The sequence below is a fragment of the Hemicordylus capensis genome, chromosome 3 (genome assembly GCF_027244095.1).
Source record: "Hemicordylus capensis ecotype Gifberg chromosome 3, rHemCap1.1.pri, whole genome shotgun sequence".
Classification (NCBI taxonomy): Eukaryota; Metazoa; Chordata; class Lepidosauria; order Squamata; family Cordylidae; genus Hemicordylus; species Hemicordylus capensis.
In genome coordinates this window covers 60,276,695-60,301,081 of record NC_069659.1, presented here as the reverse complement: position 1 = coordinate 60,301,081, position 24,387 = coordinate 60,276,695, and the positions used below count along the sequence as shown (strand labels likewise).

Below are 24,387 nucleotides of genomic sequence, written 5' to 3'. Positions count from 1 at the left end.
AGTATCCCTCAACACAGAGCCTGGGGATTATACATTTCAGTGCAATTTACTTTCACCCAGTCATCTGTAGCTATCATGTGGCTTTTGTAATGAACGTAATGTGGTGATCCTGTGAGGAGGACATATTTCATGGTAAGCTCCCAAATGGGCCAAAATACACAATTTAAATCTCTCTTCACCCTTGCATTGGACCTTGGTGGATTAGTCTGACTCCACCTATACATAATGTAACATACTTTTGTAGAGCTCTACAAGCAACAGCTCATGAGATCGTGGTCAGGTTAGTTCCATTTAATAGGGACATTCACATGAAAAATCAACGTTGCTTTCCATGGACCCCAATGGGAATGCTAAGCTAACTGTAACATGTACTCCTCTGCAGTGGTCCTTCTAACAGGGATTCCCAGATGTTGACTACAACTCCCAGAATCCCCAAGCAAAAGCCATTATAGCTGGGGATTCTGGGAATTGTAGTCAACAACATCTGTGATTTCCAGTAAGAGGGAACACTGCTCCTTTGCATAGCTTTCACATATATTCCTTGCCTTCAGGGTAAGAAGGAACAGCTGGCAAACACACCAAGGTTCCAGCTGGCTTCCCTTCAAAAGAGGCAAGAGAGCAAGATTTTCCAACCCCCGCTACGGGCTCTGTGATGCAGTATATCTTAAGAGGCAAGCATCTTGCTGTATGTCATTCAGGAATGTGGCTGTATTGAGGCGTATCCTGCCAAAAGGCCTTTCTCTAAGGCAAATTAGCAAGCTATAGCACAAGCCAATTTACCTTTGGCTGCTCAGTAGTGAAGCTTAACACTTCCTTGAAACACTTTTGTCTGAACAAAGTGGATGAACTGCTGTTAAGGGGAGAAGAAGAGAAGTCTCTTGCTTCGAAACAGTATCTGAAAGCAAATGAACTGCAGAGAAGCAAACCTAAGTTGGCCGTTGGTACCCAAAGGTCTCCAACCAGTCTGAAAAGGGCCTGTAGATGCTGAGGGATCGGCTTGAATCTGCCAGAACCTCCTGCAAATGCTGCTAATTCCATCAGACTGCCCCCCCCCCGCCAATATTCCATCTAAACTGGACCTTGGACATATGGTGCAAGTGATGGTCTGAGCATTTAGAGACAACTGCAACTGTCATTTCTTTTGCAGAAGCAGCTCGTGACAAACATAGGAAGCTGCCTTATATCAAGTCAGACCATTGGTCCATCTAGCTCAGTATCGTTTTCACAGACTGGCAGCGGCTTCTCCAAGGTTGCAGGCAGGAGTTGCTCTCAGCCCTGTCCTGGAGATTGCTGCCAGGGAGGGAACTTGGAACCTTCTGCATGCAAGCAGGCAGGTACTCTTTGCAGAGCGGCCCCATCCCCTAAGGGGAATACCTCATAGTGCTCACACATGTACTTTCCCATTCAAATGCAAACAAGGGTGGGCCCTGCTTAGCAAAGGGGACAATGCACACCTACTACCACAAGACCAGCTCTCCTCAGAGACGCATCCTAGTCATTTACCTAATGACCAGTGGTGCACAGACTCACACATTCAGTCCAGACCTCACAGATACTTGAACTTAGAAGCTCTTTGTGGGGCAACATCCAGGAAAAGGCCCCTTTAACCACATGGCCAGCTTTAGTCAGAAAAAGGCTGGGGACTGGTGCAGGGTTCACTAATCCAGAAGTATACCCATTCTAATTTTGCACACAGAGCACTGAATAAATTCAACAGCACCATGAGCCCCTTTTACACTGCTTGCAAATTCCCTGGGGTATCCCACAGAGTGAGAGAGACCATAGTCTCCTAGAGCCAGTGTGGTGCAGTGGTTAGAGTGTTGGACTAGGACCGGAGAGATTTGAGTTCAAATCCCTATTCAGCTACAAAACTCACTGGGTGACTCTTGGCCAGTCGCATATCTCTCAGCCTAACCTACCTCACAGGGTTGTTGTGAGGACAAACATAACCATGTACACCACTCTGGGCTCCTTGGAGGAAAAGCAGGATATAAATGTGATAGATAGATAGATAGATAGATAGATACAGACAAGATGTGTTCTGGAACAGCTGCCCTCCTGGGACACCTTCGGTTTGTGCACTGTGTCCCTTTGTAGTTATGCACGTCTCCCGGAGTGAGCCCTGACTGACCAGAAAAAGGCTAACCTCAGCATTTCCCAGCAGCTCAACTGCAAATATATCAGTACCAGAAGTGGTAATAAAGCCATCAGCGAACAGCATGGTGCTTTGTTTTCTAGCAGACAACTAAGGGCTTATAAAGCTTATGGGGGGAATTAAGTCTATAAACTGTTTGACTCCACTTTACTATATTACTTAATAGGCACAAAGGAGCTTTCTGAAAAGGAAAGAAGCCTCCTATCCAAAAGGTCTGACTGATATGTTTTCTAATCTGGTTGCCTGCTAGTCAAATGCCATTGTTGTCCCAAAGGATTTCCATACAATGCTGAAATGCAAGATTTACGAGATGCAACATTTGTCAGGATGGGAGATCCTATGCTTTAGATAGGCCAGTGTCCCAGACATACCAGCCCTGTGTATTGGGATGCTATACCAACCCAGCACAAGATGGAAGGAGAAAAGAGCTGGGCTAGGGGTGGGGAATTCTGTAAACATCAAGAAAAGCATAACCCCTCCAACCACCCATTCCCCCAGCACTCATGGCAACACTGCCAGAAGACACCAACCTTAGGGTGGCATGCCAATAATGCCCCACATGGGCCAAGTGTAGAAGGAGCCAATCTATGGGGGATACAATCCCATAACACCACACATACAGAAACCTACCTGCCTGACACATAGAGATGGCACAGTGCCTTCTGTTGCACGGTCTGCTGTAGCACAGGCACGAAGAGGCTGGAAGTGGAACGCTTGCTAAATCCCAGCACAGGGAAGTTTGAAATTCCCTTTTTGACTACGCAGTGCAAAGAGATGGAATACAGCACTCTTGAGAACAGGGTAGGCATGTGCGACAAACACACAGGGATCCCCAGGGCAAGGATTTAAGGTCTCCTGGGGGACACACAGCTCTGGGAAAGCACATTTTTGCCAGGAGGAGGACACAAGGGGAACCACAAGTTAACTCATGCAGGGGGGAATGCTCAACAAAGAGAGACCCAGGAAAGCCTGGTTTGAACCCAGTCAGCAGAATGATAAAACTCAAACCAAGGCCAAACTCACCTTTTGCATGACTGGCCAGAAACACCCATGGGAGGAACAAAGCAGGCTTTGACCCTCACACTGCACAGAGAAGCTCTGTAATCTCTCAGGGTGTGTGTTACTGCCTTGCAGCCCTCACAACCCAGCCATATACACCAGAAGCACAAAGGCTGCAGGTAGCCATAAGACAGCACAAATCTCATGAGATCACAAAAGGCCAAAGATGTGAGCTCCTTCTGGAAAAGGTTAGGAGAGGACCTCCCAACAGGCACATCTGAAAGACTGTCATGTCTCAGCTAAGCAGAAGAAGGGAGCACTTGCAGCAACCAGTCATCTAGTTCTCACACCATATGGTCTGCCCTTGCTCCAGCCATCCCATCTAGCTACACACACTCCATCCTCATTTGCTTGATTACCTGCCTATCCAACAGACCTTATCATACCCCCAACAGTTACTCACTTGCTTCTCATCTTGAAGAGGCTGCCCCCCCACCACAGCAGAGGCTACGGGCCCATAGCGTTAGAGAACAGTGCACTTGTAAACTCGGAGTCCTGGCAGCAGAGAATCCCCATGTAGAATCATATCTTAAACCAACTGGAGACAACCAGGGTGCGGGGAAAGGATTCCGTTTTGGTAACTCCTGGTCCCAAAGTATTACTTTGAAAGTAATTACTATGACAAAGTAAAAGCTTTTGCTGAGCAGCATCAGGGATGAAGAGATATCTGGAAGGAAGGCATGTGGGTGGGTGTAGCTGCCAACCATCCTGCCCCAGCAGGGCTCCTGTGCATCAGAGATACCAGACGTAATTGAGTTCTGGCTTCATATTTTACATAACTATCAGTTATAGAGCTTGTAGAATTACTGGAGACTGTGGAACAAGTAGGTTGGCCACCCCACAGATAAACAGCTGAGATCACACTGGGCATTGTTACTGGTCATACTGCGGGCTCCCCTTGTGATCTGCACAACCCTGGGTATGTGGATGGTCCAGTCCTCTGCACTGGTTGGAACTGTATCATCTCTCACCATTCTGATAGAAACCTGTTCTGATTCATTCACTCATTTTGGTTTATTGACTTCTACACATGATATATCCTGCTGTATAAGTTGCTTTTTTTTTTTTTTTTGCAGCTGGGATGGCTGTCCACATTATTTGCCATACGGATTCCTGTATATGCCTCTGAAGATGAGCCATGGTGACTATATTTCCATCCAACAATGTATTCTCAAGCAGACTAAGAGGCTATTCTGACGAGCACCAGAAAGCGGGCTAAGGGAGCCTAGTGCTCGTCAGAACCACTGGGCTCATGGGCAAGCCCAGTGGTTCCAAGGCAGCTAGCCTGCCTAAATCCCCCTTCCCTTAAACGAGGTTAACAGAGCGAGCGCTGCGTTAACCTTGTTTATTTGCTTGTGGGCACGGCGATACATACAGGTGAAACTCGGAAAATTAGAATATCGTGCAAAAGTCCATTAATTTCAGTAATGCAAATTAAAAGGTGAAACTGATATACGAGACAGACGCATTACATGCAAAGCGAGATAAGTCAAGCCTTAATTTGTTATAATTGTGATGATCATGGCGTACAGCTCATGAAAACCCCAAATCCACAATCTCAGAAAATTAGACTATTACATGGAACCAAGAAGACAAGGATTGAAGAATAGAACAATATCAGACCTCTGAAAAGTATAAGCATGCATATGTATTCAGTACTTGGTTTGGGCCCCTTTTGCAGCAATTACTGCCTCAATGCGGCGTGGCATGGATGCTATCAGCCTATGGCACTGATGAGGTATTATGGAAGACCAGGATGCTTCATTAGCGGCCTTCAGCAATTCTGCATTGTTTGGTCTCATGTCTCTCATCCTTCTCTTGGCAATGCCCCATAGATTCTCTATGGGGTCAGGTCAGGCGGGTTTGCTGGCCAATCAAGCACAGTACACTGTATACTTTTCAGAGGTCCGATATTGTTCTATTCTTCAATCCTTGTCTTCTTGGTTCCATGTAATATTCTAATTTTCTGAGATTGTGGATTTGGGGTTTTCATGAGCTGTACGCCATGATCACCACAATTATAACAAATTAAGGCTTGACTTATCTCGCTTTGCATGTAATGCGTCTGTCTCGTATATCAGTTTCACCTTTTAATTTGCATTACTGAAATTAATGGACTTTTGCATGATATTCTAATTTTCCGAGTTTCACCTGTAAGTAGACCCCTGGCTGTGAGGCTACAAGCAGCCTCCTGGTTCTGAGGGATGGGGTCCCCCCAGAATGCCCCATGCACTCACGTGGGGCATCCTGGGACTTCCGGGGACCAAGCAGCCCCCGATCCCCGCAGCCCCCACCGGCTCCATTACAGAGTCATGTGTGTCCTTCATACTATGATATGAGCTTTGATACTAGATATGAGTATCCCTCATACTTTAATGAGGGATTATAACAAACAGAGCAGATTCTAATTTGGAGAAGTTCATAGATGATAAGGTCACTACTGTTGGGTTCTCGATATTTTGATTTCTTTTTTTGTTGGCCTCTGTGGTCTCTTATGCGATGTTTTTTGCCGTATGTGCTGCCTAGAGATTGTTCTAAAAAAGTGTTCTTCATTGAACTTCATGACTGGGGGAGCTATTGTGATCATCTGTATTGGAACTAAAAATTGGGTCCTCCCTTCTCACTGTCCTCTCCATCTAACTGGTATCTGATGTCAAAGCAAAGGAGACCTCGCTTTTATTACATTTCTTGAGCTCTTTGACAGACTGGGGTGGGTGGATGTTAGTTATGCTTTGCCGGGATCTACCCTCATTAGAAAGATTGCTTGTATCCCAGTCCAGGAGCACACCGCTTCTTTGAGGTAGGCTGCAACCAGTTGAAGGCTGATCTGAAGCCACTGGCCAGACTCATACATGGCTACAACAACCTAGAACTGATTGGCTTGGGAGCTATATTAACTGGCATTGTACAACCCAGTTGTAGACAAACAGTAGATTAATCTTTTAAAAACCCCTCATCAATAACACATTGATGAGGAAGAAGGGAGAAGGGAACAGCTTGGGTGGGGTACTGACTGCTTTGCTGTCTTTTGCTTCTGCCCCACCTCTCCTCCAGGTGTATAACATTGCCTGTGCTGTTGCTGTGCTGGGGCTCTGCTGCTATATAGGGCAGGCTGGCCCAAGGGCTCTCGTCCTTGTGGCTCTCAGCCATGGGGCGAGCTGCCCAGGGCCTTGAAGATCTCTCCCCTTCTGCGCTGAGGATCCTTCTCTCTGCAATTAAGAAGCTAGCAGGAGATATACAAGTCTGGTTTTGGTTTTATTAAGCCAAGAAACTGTGGTGGGTTAGTCTGGGGAGATGTGTCTGGGAGAGCCAAAAAGTGGGTCTGGAGTGGGGGCGGCAATATCACAGGTAGTGGGCAGAGGGAGGTATGGCGGTGGGAGTTGGGCAGGCCGTTACAAGGGAATACGGTCCAGGCAATTGAGGCCTGTTCCTTTTTCCGGCCCTTCTCCCAACCCTCTGAACCCAGGGAGCTCTGAGAACACTCCCTCGAGGATTAGGGTGCTGCTGCTGAATGCCAGGTCGGTTAACGCAAAAACATCTCTCATCCACGATTTGATTGTGGATGAGCGTGCTGACCTGGTATGTGTGACGGAGACCTGGTTGGATGCGCTGGGCGGGGTTGGTCTCTCTCAGCTCTGCCCTCCAGGTTTCCAGATCGTGCAACAGCCCCGCCTTGAGGGTCGGGGAGGAGGCGTTGCAGTCATCTTTTGAGAGACTCTTCCCGTTTCCAGGTGCCCAGTCAGGCAATCTCAGAATTTTGAGTGTTTGTCCTTGAGGGTGGGCCTCCGAGATAGGCTGGGGATTCTGCTGGTGTACCGACCACCCCGCTGCACTTCAGTCTCCCTACCTGAGCTGGCGGGGGTGGTCTCGGAGGTGGCTTTGGGTTCCCCCAGGCTTATTGTTTTGGGGGATTTCAATGTCCACGCTGAGGCCCCCCTAGTGGGTGCGGCTCAGGATTTCATGGCCTCCATGGCAACCATGGGCCTGTCAATTGGTATCGGGCCCTACCCACGTGGCGGGACACACTCTAGATCTGGTTTTTGCAGACCGGGAAATAAATGATCTGGAGGTGGGAGAATTTAAGATCACTCCTTTGTCATGGACAGATCATCATCTGGTGGGGTTTAGTTTGACTGCTCCGTCTGCCCTCTGCAGGGGTGGTGGGCGGATTGGGATGGTCCGCCCCCGGAGGCTTATGGATCCGATTGGATTCCAGACGGCCCTCGGGGAGTTTCCAGTGTCCAGAGCTGGTGACCCTCTTGAGGCCCTGGTTGACCTCTGGAATGGAGAGATGGCCCGGGCTGTTGACACGGTTGCTCCTAAACGCCCTCTCCGGCTTGGTGGAGCCCGATCTGTTCCTTGGTTTTCCTCGGAGCTTAGGGCGATGAAGCAACTCGGACGACGGCTAGAATGACGCTGGAGGAATAGTCGTCACGAATCTGAACGAACATGGGCTAGAGCCCATTTTAGGGACTAAGCCGTGGTGGTGGGGGCAGCGAAGAAATGCTTTTTCTCCGCCTCCATTGCGTCTGCTCAGTGCAGACAAACAGAGCTCTTTCGTGTGGTAAAAACCTTGCTCCACACATCCCCCCAGACAATGGGGGAGGAGTCATCTACAGCTCTTTGTGATCGGTTTGCCTGTCGCTTTGCAGATAAAGTCGCTTGCATCCGTGCTGACCTGGACTCCAGAGTTTTGGCAGTTCTGGCAGACGTGCCTCTGGTCCCATCTGGTCCCATTGTGTTGGATTCTTTTCGATTGGTGCGGCCTGAGGATGTGGACAAGATCCTGGGCAGTGTGCGGGTGACTTCGTGCGCTCTTGACCCTTGCCCTTCATGGCTAATAAAAGCTGCCAGGGAGGGGACAGGCAGATGGCTGGAGATGATCGTTAATGCTTCATTAAGGGAGGGCAGGATGCCATCGTGCCTCAAGGAGGTGGTGATAAGACCACTATTAAAAAAGCCCTCCCTTGATCCCTCCAACCTGGATAACTATAGACCTGTGTCTAACCTTCCCTTTTTGGGCAAGGTGATGGAGCGTGTGGTGGCGTCCCAGCTGCAGAGGGTCTTGGATGATATGGATTATCTGGACCCTTTTCAATCTGGCTTCCGCCCCGGGTATGGGACTGCCTTGGTCGCTCTAGTGGATGACCTACGCCGGGAACTAGACAGGGGGAGCGCGTCCCTGTTGGTTCTGCTGGACGTCTCGGCGGCGTTTGATACCATCGACCATGGTATCCTTCTGGGCTGCCTCTCGAGTATGGGAATCGGAGGCACTGCTTTGCAGTGGTTCCGGACCTTTCTTGGGGGGAGAGTCCAGAAGGTGGTGCTGGGGGACTACTGCTCAGCCCCGTGGCCGTTGGCCTGTGGGGTCCCGCAGGGATCGGTCTTGTCCCCCATGCTGTTTAACATTTACATGAAGCCGCTGGGAGAGGTCATCCGGGGACTTGGACTGAGTTGTCCGCAATATGCGGATGACACCCAGCTCTCTCTCTCCTTGTCATCTGATCCTAGGGAGGCGGTGGATGTCCTGAATCGGGGGCTGGAGGCCGTGATGGGTTGGATGTGGGCTAACAAACTGAAATTGAATCCGGATAAGACGGAGGTACTGTTGGTCAGTAGGAGAGCCAATCGGGATGAGGAGATTTTACCGCTTCTGGATGGGGTTGCACTCCCCTTGAAGGAGCAAGTACGCAGCTTGGGGGTACTACTGGACCCGGCTCTGCTTTTGGAAGCTCAGGTGGAGGCGGTGGCCAGGGGTGCCTTTGCATGGCTTCGGCTGGTGCGCCAGCTGCGTCCCTTTCTTGAGAAGGCAGATCTGGCCACGGTTACCCACGCCTTAGTCACGTCGCGGCTGGATTACTGCAACACGCTCTATGTGGGGCTGCCCTTGAAGAATATCCAGAAACTGCAGCTAGTACAAAACGCGGCAGCGAGGGTTTTATCCGGAGCTGCCCGTTGGGACCATATCACCCCCATTCTGAAAGAGCTGCACTGGCTGCCGGTTCGTTTCCGGGTCCAATTCAAGGTGCTGGTTTTGACCTTTAAAGCCCTAAACTGTTTGGGCCCAGGGTATTTGAGGGACTGCCTGCTCCCAAGGGTTGCTGCCCGCTTGACGAGGACATCTGAGGGGGCCCTGCTCCGGGTGCCGACAATGAGGGAGGCCCGGCTGTCGTGCATTCGGGACAGGGCCTTCTCTGTTGCTGCTCCTAGACTCTGGAATGCTCTCCCAGTAGCCATTCGTTCCTCAAACTCCATCACAGCTTTTAGAAAGCTTTTAAAGACTTGGCTTTTTACCCAGGCTTTTACATAATCATTTTTACTGCTGCTTCTGTGTGTTTTTATCTGTTGTATTGGACAGGGTAGATGAAGGAGGTGGAGGTAGTAGTAGAGTCCGGTGGCTTTTTGCTCTGCTTTGATTTCAATAAGTCCTTTTCTATTTATACCATGTAGTCCATGAGCTGGGCCCACACAGCTTGGCCTTCAGTAGTGTCTTGAAAGATGAATGCTCATAGTGATTTTTAACATCCTCACACTGCTCCCCACCCTCAAATGGAAAATAGGTGATGGCATTGTTGCACGTACAACTCTTCATCACCCCTTCTATACAGATTAAAAGTATTAGGATAGGATCAGGGTTAGGTAAACAATGAACAAATTGTTGTACTCTGTCCATGGAGTGATCTGTGGAGGACATTCTTGCTAGTTTTCATTTCCATCTGACAACTTCAATAAAATTCTAAAGTAGTTTTTGTGTTTATAAAACTTTCAGAAGTTTTTAAAACACCGTTGCAAATTTGCCTGCTGCAGATCTGATGGTCAGGACAATATAAGCATGGCAACACACTGAAAGCCTTGCAATGCTGTCACCTATTTTCCATCTCTAGGAGTGCAGACCTTATCAAAAATTATAATGAGCATTCATCCCCCCCAGATGGTACTGACCGACTCAGCTGGCTCATGTCTGAAGTTAGAGTAATGTTAGGATATCACTGGAGGCATGTCTGGAATTTGGAATGGGTACAGAATGTGATATAAGCTCCTCCCCATCCCACCCACGACATGTCCACATCTCCACCTCACTTTGAGGCCTCCTGCAGCCAAAGTTCTGCTGGTGGTGCTAGCATAGCATTCCCTTGACAAAGTGGTGCAATTGTGCTGGCGTGGCAGAGTCATACCTGAAGTTTTGCCAGCATAAAGGGGCTTACACTAGATCCTGGCTGAAACATTTTTTTTAATATAGTATAGGATTGCATCTTAAATTTTCCAGATTCAGCGAGAGGATGAATGGAAACAGTTGTTTCCAGACTATTAAATGGAAAACGGCATTGCAAATTATGAGCCACTTGCCTATCTGAAGTCTCCTGCTTTTAATATATTTTCTAATATTTCAATTTAATCATCAGTGAAAGGTTATACATTGATCCATGACTGCTCTGCAAAAAGAAAGGCAAGTAACTTGAAACAAACCACAATGTAGTTTTCTAGAATATCAAAATAATTTTATTACATTGACAAGTTAACAGAACAATTCTATTGCATCCATCCACATTGCACACTCACGTCTAAAGTTAGAAATTCCAGGGTCAGAAACACTGAGTAAATGTGAAGAACAGATGTTAGTCACACATTTTATGTGCATAAATTAAGTGAGGTATCCTGGTTTTACAATACTCAGTAGGGCTGTGATCGATCACATAGGGTGCAGTGGACCAAAAAACTAGGAAGAATAGACATTTGGAAGAAAAAGGTGAAATGTATACCTTTTCAGGAAAAACAAGGACTATTAAAAACGAGGCAACTGACTGAAAGCGTATTTTACATAACGCAAAACCAGATATCAGATGCTTACAGGAAATAACAATGCTTACTTAATAAATAAATAAATTACAAATTATACATATAATTACAATTACATATTTTGCTATGACTTTTACTTATTAATTGTAAATAAAACCAGCAGCATTGACAGAAGGTTGCTCATGGACCATAAGAAGACAACACATGCAACAGATCACGAAAAGCAAAAGAAAATAAAATCTCTTATTTTCTATTTGCTATTCATATGAAAAAATTCAAATGCTTGTAGTAATTGTGAACTGGTTTCTTAGAAAAAAATATGTAGGATGTACAGATATACACACAGAATAAAGGTAAGAGCCATTATAAAAGAAACCCCACTGTTGGGTAAAATTGGCTCTACAACACTGGGAAGATTTGAAGCAGCGGACTTTGAGGAAATGAACATCTCTGTAGGGTTCTGCTTCATAGCAGTTCTGCTACAAAACAGACCCTGCAGGTGAAACAGCAGCAATTTTGCATCAGAAACATAAGGAATTCTAGAGTGCTTTGCCTCGTGCCAAACCACAAGAAAAGTCCTGTTTCTTTATTGTGCAGGTCCCAGAGAGACGAAATAAATTAATGCCTGCTATACATTGCCTATCTATTTAAATATTGCCTATCTATCTCTTGAAGAAAGGGGATAGTGCCATGCTTTATTGACTAGCTTTTGGGAAGGCATGTTACAACTGTCACACATTCAGGATGAGAAGTCCAGGGGCAGCACTAGGTTTTTTTTTAAAATAAGGGCACACTGGAGACTTATGGTGTTTTTGTAATATCTTCAGAGCATAGCAGAAATCAATAGGTTCTAAAACAGGCAGTATGGCCACTGGTACTGGATTTGGTTTTCAAAGTGAGTAACTCAATAACAGGGTGCTTTCCTTCTGCCATTTCAAAACTCTCTCTCTCTCTCTGCTTCTGCCTCCAAACTCTAAACAGAAATGACTTCTAACTCTTTCTCTCTCTGTCCCACAAACTCTGATGGGTATCACATTCCCAAGGCTGAAGAGAGATTCCATGCCATTAAATAACATAAAATCTTGTTTGTCAAGTTCTTGCTTGCTCATTGAGCTTTTTAGACATATCCAAAGCAATGGCTCTATTGCATCATAATTGAGACAGACAAACTCAATGCATAATGCAGGCTGCTCCAGGGCCTAAAGTTGAATCAAGAATTAGCATATTGTGCTAGGCATCGAACACAGAACAGTTCATTAATGACAAAATGTAATATAGTCCATAATTTCAAATATAATGATTTATAGCAGTCTACAAAAAGGTTTCTTTAAAAAGTAAAAGAAAAGAGTTAACTGTTAAAAAGATATCCAGCTGCGGAGAAGTCTCATCCTCACAACTAGTAAATTGCATTTCAAACTAAAACAGCCATGCAGAGGACAATGGAGAACCTGGTTGGGACCAGGGTTGGCAAGGAGATTCACTCCCTCCCCCGCTCTGGCCCAGTTTTGCCACTGAAAATCATGCCCCTGAAGTGGTGATTTACTCCCAAATCAGAAATCACTGCTTGAGGGGCAAATTGCTGCTTCAAGGGGCCAATCCCCGGCAGGAAAGCAGGCTGTGGAGAGAGAAAATGAATCTCTCCCTCCTGTGGCCCCTGGGCTTAACTGGATCCACCCCTTTGTGCAGCTCTTTTTGACAGGAAAAGAGGCACATCTGGTTGGAAGCACACCTCTATAGCATGCATTTGTGTGCACATGTAGCTTGGCTTTAAAATGACCTTAATATCTTTATATCTGAAATGACTTCCCTATCCTGGACACTGATCATGTAGTAAAGTCCATTCACACATTTCACAACTGATGTGAGTGGCCTTCATTCAACAAATGTATGTCTTCATACAATAAGCTGTTTGTATGAATGATGCTCCTTTCCATGAGATTCAGGTGGATTTTATAAAGGAAAGATGGGAAAGCAATTATAGGAAAGGAGATGAAGCCTTAGAGGTACACAGAAGATAATAGATTGTCTAATGCATTTTAAATCTTTTCATTTCTTCCTCAGGGACAACTCTGATACAGTTCTTTCAATGGGAAACACAAGTATTCTGAGATGGTGTAGAAGAGAGTTTTGGTTTGTCTTACAAAACTGAACCAACAATCATCCCTAAGGAAGAGTCATTAGACTAAAAAGTGTTGTATAGTATCTTCTGTGCATTTTTGAGTTCTCTTTTCATTCAGATGGATTTTAATTGTGCCAATGAAACCCGCCTACAGAAGAACTGCTTCATGGAACAGCCTGTCATGTAGACTTGCCCTCACGAGGTTGTGTTGCCAGCAGCTACGCATGAGGATACTGACTGTATGAGCCAGGCCTCAGACTGTAAAGCTGTTAAATGACAGACCATTCTCCAAAAGGAGACTCATTCAGCCATAATAATCAAGCAGCTTGGGTCTTTCACAACTCAAAGGCAGCCTCAATTTTTATGACTAGTTGCAATGCTAAGGATCAAGCAAAAGCACCAGTTTTATAATTTCCATCTACACACCTTGTTCACATGACAAGGATACAGCTGTTCTACAGTTAGTAAACCCCCTGTCTAGAGACCTGAAACACCCTAAGTGAAGATTTTCATGTTACATCTCAAATGTGAGGGGTGGTCAAATGAAATGTCAGGCAAAATAGGCCTGGTAAAAATCATTTTATCATGGGAAAGGTAACCCGAGGGACCACATTGGCAGCAGAATTAGTTGAATTTTAGTAGCCAGGTCAAGGGGATAGTGGACTCATTTTAGTTTACTATGTTTCACACATTTCAAGCATTTTAACCATTTTAAAATACATTTTTGCTCTGAACATAAGAGGTAGGATACATAGAGGCATTTCACACAATTGGTGTGAAGTGCTGGAGGGGGTTCTGTGGGGAGAGAGGGCTTAGCCCACTCTCTCTGCAGTCAAGCAGCTGCTCATAGCTGTCATGGAACTGACAGGGGCGGCAGGGATTGGGGGCTATGCGGGCCCTGGAAGTTCCAGGAGGATTTGTGCCAGCGTGCAGGGCATCCTGGAGAGACCTCCGAACCTCGGAGGCTGCTTGCAGCCTACCAGCAGGGGTCCCCTTGTGTGTCGCCATGGTGTAGAGCCGCGCCGTGATGGCACACGATCAGAAAACCTGGGTGAGCGGCACACTCGCTCCGCTAACCTGGGCTAAGGGGAGGGCTACTTTGGGGGGCTAGCCGGCAGACAACCACCGGGCTTGCCTGCAAGCCTGCTGGTTCTCACAATGGGAAAAAACTGGGCTGGGCTAGCCTCATAGAATTTTAGAGTTAAAATACATTGAAGGTCTACTCCAGTGCAGGAAACTGCTACAGATGGCCATCCAATACAAATTTTAGATCAACATATAATATATAAATATCCAGACTTAATAACAGACTGCTATTTTCCCTACTTGCAGACTAGCCTCCTATTTTAACTTAACCCCACACTGAAACATCCCTGTTTACATAACAAAAACCAAAGGCTATTAGTAACTTCCTCTTCATTCCCAAATAGGGAATTCAAGGTGTGTTCTAATCACATCTCCTTGATTCATTCTCAGGACCCTGTTGTGCTTTCCATGGAATGGCAAGTTCAATCAATCATCAGTCATGACCACATATCCAAAGACAGCAGACAGGTGACTCAGAGGACTGACAGTCCCTTTTTTTACTTCATTTCATTCATTGAATACATAAATAAGTCAGAGGCTGAAGAAGCCTCTATGAGTTGTTTATCCCCAGGTAACTTGTGCAGTTGTGCAAAGTGTCCCTCAAATTTACAGCAACAGTCATCTTGCTGTGATAATAGGAGTCCACTAGAAATACAGTTGGCTTGAAAGTCTATGCACTTCCCCCTCTTTTTTTCAAGGACAAAACCCAATATTTAATAGTTATTTCTGTGCTAACATTTCAGATTCCAAACAGTGTTCTCATACCTGCACCAATTTAATGCTCAAGAAACAAAAGAAATTATAAAATGTTGTAATGTTAGTAAAAGAAACCAGAAAACATCTCATGCTACCACACGCTATTCTGTTCAAATAAATATACAACTGAAACAAAGGAAGGGGAGTAATAAAAGATAACCACTTCAATCTTCAACTGAAGAGCTTTAAACCACTTCAAACATTAAACTGTTTAAGCCCAATGATTCTGTCTTGAGGTAGGTTCATACAGTAACACATTCCAGGCTCTGTATAGACCTGTTTAAGCCAGCCCTGTAGAAGGTCATGCAAATATTGCCATCTTTTTCTGCTCAAACACATTCATTCTGGCTGAAATGGTTCTTAGCATGAGGAATGGGCAAAAGATACAAAACTGAAACAATCAGGTTTGGAACCAGGTTTCTTTGGCATCAGTTTGAACCTACTGCAAACCTGAGATCTGATGCTGGAATTCCTCTCAGCAAATCAGTTTTTCCCTGAAGTTTCACTAAAATCATACAGCACAAGTAGATTCATGTGTTTTGTGTTCTTTAAAAAAAATTGTAAGCTGCCTTGGGTTGCCTAAGTAAGAAAGGCAGAATATAAATGTTTTAAAACAAAACAATAAATCAGACCACTATGAATGCTGAGTGAGGAACTTCCAAATAGGAAGTTGGCATAGCAACAATAAATTCATTTTTTCTGAGGTGAAACAAAGAAAAGAAAGAAAACCAACCAACCTGGTGGGGTTAACGTCTGTGTAAATATGCATAGGATTAGGCTCTTAGTTGATTTTTCATGGCACATACAATTCCCTCTATTTCACTAAAGTGCCCTGGCATGAGGTTTGGGAATGACTCCATGAATCTTTTCTATATAATCCATATGCATTTTGCAGATGCAATATTTTCCAAACACATCTTTCCGTGTATTTCCCAATATCTAAAAAGCTTCAACAACTCAAACCCCAACATTATATTGGAATTGGCCCAGAGTTATTCTGAGATAGCCCACACTTCTCAGAAGTGTTTCTCCATTATGTAAAAACATATTAAATAAATATTTTTGTATAATCTGCTCCATTAGATTTAACACACCAACTCTCATGACAAATTTAAATACAAGTGTTCAAGTAAAAATGTGGGGATGGATGGGTTTAAAAACACAATTTATGCTTCATAATGAACTCTAAAAAGTAACACACAATATACCCTCCCCCCACAAATCACACTAAAGAATAGGAAGGGTGTTTAAAAGGTGACCGAGGTAGCTTAATACAGTACAGCAGAAGGGAAGAGAGCAGAACATGTCTGACTGATGTCGCCAGGAGAGCAAATATTTTGGCTTGTCTGGCAAAATTGTGCTTAGAGATCAATAATGGTCTTTAGAGCTGGAGTCCTGGGTTTCATAACATGCAGGATGCACACACTCAACAAGTCCAGAGAGGGGCCTCTGTTAATTATTTCCATGTGTTTAAGTGTCCAGCTTCCAAGTTGGCCAATCAGTGTCACTTCCTGTATTTCAGCAGCTGCAGGCAGAACAGCCATATGTGCAGCAGATTGACAAAGAAAGTTGGGCTGAAGCACTAGCTCTGGACATGGTCCAGAATGGTGCAGTCACCAGCATGTGCCATTTTTCTTGATAATGTGCAAAACAGTAAAATGGGAGCTGGGGGAAGAGAGCTTGAAACAAAAGCTATCGATATGCCTGGGCAACATTTCCATGTTAAAGTGAGGCAAAGTAAACTCTGGGTAAGAAAAAGAAAGCTGCTGAGGAGTCAAGATTTATTCTCTTCTAAAAGGAAGTCGTTTAATGCAATCACAGTAGCTGCAAAGTCAACCAGCTCCACAAAGTCCGACGTAATTATGTTAACGCCCATGACGCCCGGTTTCTGCAACTTCACCCAGTTCAGAATCAAAGGGAGATTCCTAGAGGGAAAAGAAAGAAAAATGTAACACAGTCCTTCAGCATATGTATGAGAAGCACGCTACATCCTATGCATAAGCAACACATTGCCCTTGCACATGTGACTTGACATGTGTAAGTATTCTGACCAATCATGCTGGTGTTGATATATAGGATAAAATTATGCTGATGTTGAGCTGTCACTCTGGGGATGAGAGTGACAGTCGCTAAATAAAATATACTCCAAGAACAAACATCAACGAAGCAAAACATGTTTGTTTGTTTTTTGTCCTTTCCCATTAAAAACAGACTTTGAGATGCTTCAAGAAGAGCTCAGCAAGTACTTTGTGCCTGGGATTTTGCAACTTACTTTACATATTTTCACAAAGAGGGCTCTGACAAGCCTGCTGTTGCAAGCGAGAGGAACTTAAATATTTCTAATTCTGAGTTGTTTACCGGTTAAGCTGAAAAGGACAGAAAATTAGGGAGGAATAAGATTGTTTCTCAGCTATTTTTGTGAAACAGTTTTACATTCTTGCTAAAATATGTAGATTAACTGTTCCAGGTCCAAGTGCAGAACTCCATGCAAAGTCTAAAGGAAGATCTCACTTGCAAATTATACCAGCCCCTTACAGATATTCAAACAGGGTACAATCAAAGTATACGCAGAGTGCAGGGGAGTGCAATCCTGACACCAGGCCCTGACCTATATGTGCACATTTAAAGGTCTGAGGAGAGCCCACATTTGTTTGCATGGAGGGACCCTCGATGATACCAGGCACCTGGCAAGGCCAGCTTCCTGCCTTTCCCCACAGTTGTTTAAATGCACGTGGTAGGTCTGAGGCAGACTCTGTCACCAGGATGCCACTCCCCACCATGCACATTCATTGTAAGCTCTTGGAATGCCCGTAAGGCACTAATGCCCATGCCCGTGCAAATGCAGTTTGTGCACTCACCAGTTCACTGCAAAAGCCTCCCTGCTTTAAAAAATCCATCTTACTTCAAGTTGTACCTTCTGAACTCCCTCTGAATGAAATGAGAAATTGTGTCTTAACACTTGACAGTATCATATGGCCTTTTAAGTGAATTTCAGCTGCCAGGTGTGAGCAAAGCAATACATTTTAAGATGAAGTTCTATAGCTCCATAAAAAGCAGGAAGTCACTAAATGTAAAAGGAAAATAAATGTGTCGATCAATTTGCTTCTAAAATATTATGTATGCCTTTTGATCAGATTTCCTAATACTGACTATGAAAAACACTGTACTGGTGTTGTCTATAAAAGATGTTGTAAGCTCTGACATGATGCGCTGCATACCATGGACAATTCTGCACTGCCTGTGTCCTGCAAGCGCAATTGCAGAGTTTTCTGTATTAGTACAAGAATGCTCTTGTGTAACAGTGCCAGCAATGTTTTAGACACCCTCAACAGTGCAGCTGGTACAAAACCACCCGCGGTACATTGACATGTTAGTCATTGTTTTATCATGGGTGTCTTTATGTTAAATAGTTCCGACTTTTCAAACTAAAATAAATAGTTCTGAAATCTTGCTTGCTCCAGTAGCCCGCCCCTTAGCCCGGGTTTGCGGAGCGAGCACTCCGCAAACCCGGGCTATCTGCTCGTGAGTAGCCGTGGTGCGGCTCCATGGCTACTTGCGAGTAGACCCCCGACCGAGAGGCTTAAAAGCAGTCTCCGGGCTCTCCCCAGTATGCTCTGCGCACTCACGCAGGGCATACTGGGGCTTCAAGGGGCCGAGCGGCCCCCGAGCTCCCCAGCCCCCACCGGCTCTGTCTCGGGGCCGGCAATCGTGTGGGTGGCCGATCCGGCCGCCCAGGGCTCCCTGCCCACTCACCGCTAGGAACTGGGTCTCACTGATCATGAGACCCGGTCCATTATGTTGTATGAGTATACAGATGTCTGCACACTTGTACAACATGTGTTTGTATGAATGACTGGACCTGGACTCATTTTAAAAGTGAACCAGGGTACAGACCCCTCAAATTCATGGTACAAATAGGGGAAAAATGCTGTATCTGTCTGTGTACAGCATAATGTGTGAATAACTGTCCCTGTGCACAGTGCTGTACCTGTGTACACTGGTTGTACAAGTGTTGAACATAATGTGTGAATAGGGCTTGAGACACTTACAGTTCATGGAGGTTGTGAACAGCTCTGGGGATAACATGGATCTTTGAACTGGGCCATGTCGTAATACAAGAACATTTTATCTATACCAAGCTTTTCATCAGGGGCTTCCAAAGGTCAATAAACACTCCCAAACCCACTCTTTCCCCTAGAAACCTTCTCCTAGGCAAACAGAGCATCAACTGAATATCATGCACACATTTGGCTTGCACTTACAGCAACATTTTCAACCGGCAAATTTATGCAGCACATTAGGAGAATGGGAAGGAGGAATTACATACCAAATTGCTAAGCAAACAAAATTATACTTGGTTGGGACAAACAATATGCATTTTTACAGGTTTTTAAAATCACATGTGATGTTTTACATATTTTCACACCACATGTGATTTGGGGTGTGAAAATGCACTTCATGCTTTTAAAATTTTTGACAGTAGCCTTCTGGTTTGGACACTAGGTAGACTTCAATTAGACTGAAGGATGACTTCCTGAAACTCACTTCTTCATGAGAAAAAAAAAGTACTCTAGCGCTATCTAGTGTCTCATAAGTGTAGAGCAAAACTTTGGACAGCAGCAGTGCTGTTATATATTGTAAGTTATATTTCAAAGAGGTAGAGATGAAGCATGCCTACTTTGAAAACCCTCTATAATTTTGTTGAGGAAACTGAAAGGGAAAGTCAAGAGGATCAAATCTCCAGAACACTGCAATAATAGAATCTTAGCTGGAGCACATATCACAAAAAAGGAAAGGCAGCATGAAGGGGATGCCAGCATGGCTAACAAGTGAGTCAAGGAAAGTATTCAGAGGAGGGAAGTCCTGTCCAAACATTCTGGCAAGAGAAATGTAAGGTGCCAATGTGAAATGCAGCCGGGGGAGCAGGGGAGGGGTACTGAGGAACATACAGCTAAACACATCATGGTAAACAATAAAAAATATTTAAATACATAAGAAGCAGGAAACCTGCCAGGGAGGCAGTTAGATCATTAGATGATAAGGAAATGAAAGGACACAAGGAGGAAATAGAGACTGCATCTTTCACTGTGGAAGATCAGATACCTGTACCTGAACTGACCCTCTCAGGATAAGAGTCTGAAGAAATGAACCAAAGAGAGGTGACACAGAGATGATGTTCTAGGGTGTATTGAAGAAAAAAGAAATCACCAGGTCTGGACAGCATCTACCTGTGAGTTCTTAACTCAAACATGAAATTGCTGATTTTGCAAAAAATATGTAACATGTTTCAAGCTCTGTACCAGAGGACAGAAAAGTAGCCCGTGTAACAATTTTAAAAAAGGAATCCAGGGAATTGCAAACTGTTAAGCTTAACATCTGCTCCAGGTGAATTGCTGGAGAGCATAATTAAAGATAAAATTATTAAGCATATAGTAGAACAACAAGCCTTGCTTAAGGAGAGCCAATTGGCCTTTGCAAGGCAAGGCCTCATTTTAAATTGAGAGTGCCTAAATGTATGTGGATAGAGGTGATGAAGTAGATATTGAGGCTGTTCTCATGAGCAGCCAAGAAAGGACTATGGCAGCCAAGCCTGCTCTTGGCTGCTCATAAGAAGCCGCCACAGCAAACCTGCCTGCAGAGCCTGCAGCTTAAAACGTGGTTCAGGGAACAAGTACTCCCTTAGCCCCATTTTTTCTATCATCTGCCAGCCCTGGTTGCTTGTTTCCAGGGCTGGCAGATTGCTGGGCTCCTGGCTGGTGCTGGCGGATACCCACAACGTGCACTTGCGTGGTGCATTATGGGAGTTCCAGGGGGGCAGAACAATGCGTTCCAGCCCCCAACCCTTCGGGCTGCCAGAGATAGCAGAGGGTCATCTGGGTGCACAATACGCACACCTAGTGCCCTCTGTAGATCATCTGCGGGGAAGGCGAGGTAAGGAAACCTTCCTCCCTGCCCGCTCACCCAACCCTTCTCAGAGATCATGAGAAAGGGCTCATTGTATATTGGGCTTTCAAAAAGCTTTGATAAAGTCCCACATCAAAGGCTCTTGAGTAAAATTAGCAATCATGGGATAAGAGGACAGGTTCTTTGATAAACTGGTCACTAGCTAAAGAACAGAAAACAAGAAGTAGGAATAAATGGACACTTTCCACAATAGAGAGAAGTAAGAAGTGTGGTCCTCCAAAAATTAGTACTGGGACTGGTACTTCCTCTCTAAATTAGGTGAATGGGCAGTAAAATGGCAAATGTGGGTCAATGTAAGTGTAAAGTGATATACACTGGGGCAAAAACAAACAAACTAAAAAACACCACCCAACTTCAAATATGCATTGAGGCTGAGCTGCTGGTGGCTAACCAGGAAAAAGATCTTGGGGTCATGGTGGATATCACAGTGACATCAACCCAGGGTGCAAGAGCTTTGAAAAAGGCAAAGTCCATGCCCTTATGCAAATCTGTGCCGCGGCCACATATTGAATATTGTGCAATTGTTGACTTGCATCTCAAAAAGGTTACTAGAGAGCTAGAAAATGTACAGAAGAGGTCAACCAAAATGATCAGGGGGCTGGAGCACCTTCCCTTCAAGGAAAGGTTACAGTTTCTAAGGCTTTAGTTTAGAAAAAAGGATTATATGACTGAAGTTTATAAAAGTGGATAGAAAAAAGGATTATATGACTGAGGTGGAGAAAGTGGATAGAAAAATGTGTTTCTCCCTCTCTCACGACCTGAGAACCAGGGGTCATCCCATGAAATTGACTGGCAAGAGATTTAGGAGAGACAAACGGAAGTGTTTCTTTATATAGTGCATAATTAACATGGAATTTGCTAGCTTCAATGGCTTTGAAACTATGTCAGACAAAATTATGCAAGACAAGCCTATCAATGGCTGCTAGTCTTGATGGCTATGTGCTACCTCCAGGTTCAAAGGCCATTACAATAGACTCATAATACTCATAGTAGTACAGTGAGTTGTAGGAGTAAGGTTGATGTCACTGCGTTATCCACTGCTGTTGTGAAGGATCACTGGCTGATATGCCAACAAAGTGTGTGCATTAGGAGACTCTGTGGGGATGCAGCAGGGGCCCAGATACAACTCCCTCAGTCCTCTTTCACACATGCTGTTGTGTGAGTAGCTGAAAGTTCCCACATCTGCTAGTTGAGGGTCAGTGACATATTTCCTCTCTTGCAAAGTGCTTTTGGAGTGTGGGACGAGCCAAGAAGTCTTTGCACTCTGGTGCAACAGCACATGCAAAGGTGGACTGGAGCGCTTGCATTCCCACTGGGTCCCCCAGAGCTTCCTAATGTACACACTTTGTTAGGATGTCAGCCACTGTGCTTACCTTATATCTGCAGAATGCCTGGTCTCTTTAAGCCCACAAACAACCTTCTGATCTAATCTAGATCTACATCATCATCATTCGATGGGTTGGATGGAGTTGCCCTCGACAATGTGTCTGCTATAAACCTAGACTTGCCCTCAGTATAAACAATACGTATGTCATATTTTTGAAGCTGCAACTGCATCCGTTGTAGCCTAGCTGGAGCTTGTCCAATGGGTTTAGCAAATATGGCTTCCAAGGGCTTATGGTCTGACTGAACAAAAACTGGTGCACCAAACACATACTGATGAAACTTTCTCATAGCAAAGACAATAGCCAAGAGCTTCTGTTTTACAGTGTAATCGATGAAGAGTTGTATTAATCGAAAGGGGGCAGGGATGTAGTATATATGTTCTGTCTCTTTAACGTTAGGTGTACGTTTGGTGGGGTGTGGCTTAGCTTTTTGTTTCTAAGTGCAAGCTGCCCAGAGTTTGTTGCAGTCTTGTCTATCCTGGGAATGAAGTTATTTGTATAGGCTAAATAAAGAAAGATTCTAAACTTACTTTGTCTCCTGCTCCTTCAGGCTCAAGGTCAGACTAACAGAGTGACTGGTTGTGAGAATGCCTAACAATCTTACCTCGGGGAAGATACTACAATATCCACTTAAGGTTTTAAGAGACTCTTGAACTTCAGGACAATTTGACCTCACTATTAAAGCCCTGCCACTTTGTCTCACCCACTGTCTTATCCCCCCCCCCACACGCCTGTTAACTGAGGAAAGCACTTCATGCATCTGATTAAATGGACTTCAGTCCTCAAAATTTTAATGATACAATAAAGATGCCATCAAGCTCACTGTTGACTTTACCCATAAACGTGTAATGGCTTTAGGGGAAGAAGTTGCTTTCCTTAGTTTGGTCTGTAGGTGGCAGAAACTTGCTGCAGTAGTAACGGCGTCTGTCTAATCACATCAACACAACTGAGCCAGTTAGCTTAAACCCACCTATTTCAATAAAATTAAGTGAGAGTCATTGGGACAGAAGTGTCAGGACTAGTGTACTCTGACAAATTATTGCACCGACAGTGAAACAGTTTGGCAAGGTTCAAACTCCAAACATGAACTTGGAGCTACATGCCCCTGCCCCCACACACCATTTTATTTATTTAGAGACAGCATTGTGTATGGTGCTTTACAAAACTGTACACCTACAAAGACAGATTCCTAACCATAGGAATTCTGACAGAGGGCAAGACAATGGGTGGGGCAGGGGAAAGGATACCCGAGCACAAATGCAAGTAAAATACAATTACCTGAGCTTTGTTTCAGTTGGGCACAAAGTATAAGAAATATGACTTGGTGGTTTGTTTGCATGCATTATAAAATTACAGAAGTAAATAGTGTTAGCCAATCCCACTGAAAATTCCATGGGAACTTACCTGTGAACAAGTGTGTTTTTCAGGCCACGGATGAGATGTCGCGCAATAGTTTTGACTCTTGGCGTGAGAATAGCTTGAGACACATGAAAAGTTCCATCTTTTGCCCGCTCACCAAGAGTGGTTTCTAAAAACTGCAACAGTTTATGCACGTTGGTTGTGTTTGCCCATGGTGCTGGCATTGTTTTCCCGGGCCACAGAAAGGGGTATCCTTCATAGAGTGGGTGGTGGTAGAAAATGAGAACCTGAAACACAGGAATGAAAACTGTTCCCAAACTGCATTCTGCTTTCTGCCCTACTCATACTACCCCTAGTGAAATTGTTTTCGATACATTTGGACAAGGGGGTGGGGTGGGGGTACGACAGCGGGGCGTGAACTGTTATTCAGCATCAGTGTATACATAAAAAAGGACTAGCACAGAGCATGAGCTGGGAAGTTTCTGGTTCAAATTTCACTTCACTAGGTGTTCACAGGCCTTAAGAGTGCCACTCTCGCTGTCTGCCTTACATGATTGTTGCAAAGCTTGTAGAAATAATTTGAAGGGCTTTGAAATTTCTGGGGAAAGTGCTATATAAATACAGTATAGTTAAAGAGTTATTAAGCAGGATTTCAGGTGGAGTTGTTCTAAATTTTTAAAATTCTTTTTTAAAAGAAGTCCCTTTAA

General features: G+C 44.7%; 1 protein-coding gene across 1 annotated transcript in view; it reads right to left on the bottom strand.

Annotated features, from left to right (window-relative positions):
* Positions 1-10,688: 10,688 nt before the first annotated feature.
* PLCXD2 (phosphatidylinositol specific phospholipase C X domain containing 2) overlaps positions 10,689-24,387 on the bottom strand; it is a 40,219-nt gene continuing 26,520 nt past the window's right edge. Inside the window, exons 3-4 of the mRNA XM_053312726.1 lie at positions 23,726-23,967; positions 10,689-16,897 (exon numbers count right to left, since the gene is read on the bottom strand). Of these exons, the coding sequence (XP_053168701.1) occupies positions 16,747-16,897; positions 23,726-23,967 (393 nt within the window). The 3' untranslated portion in view covers positions 10,689-16,746. The remainder of the gene's footprint in view (positions 16,898-23,725; positions 23,968-24,387) is intronic.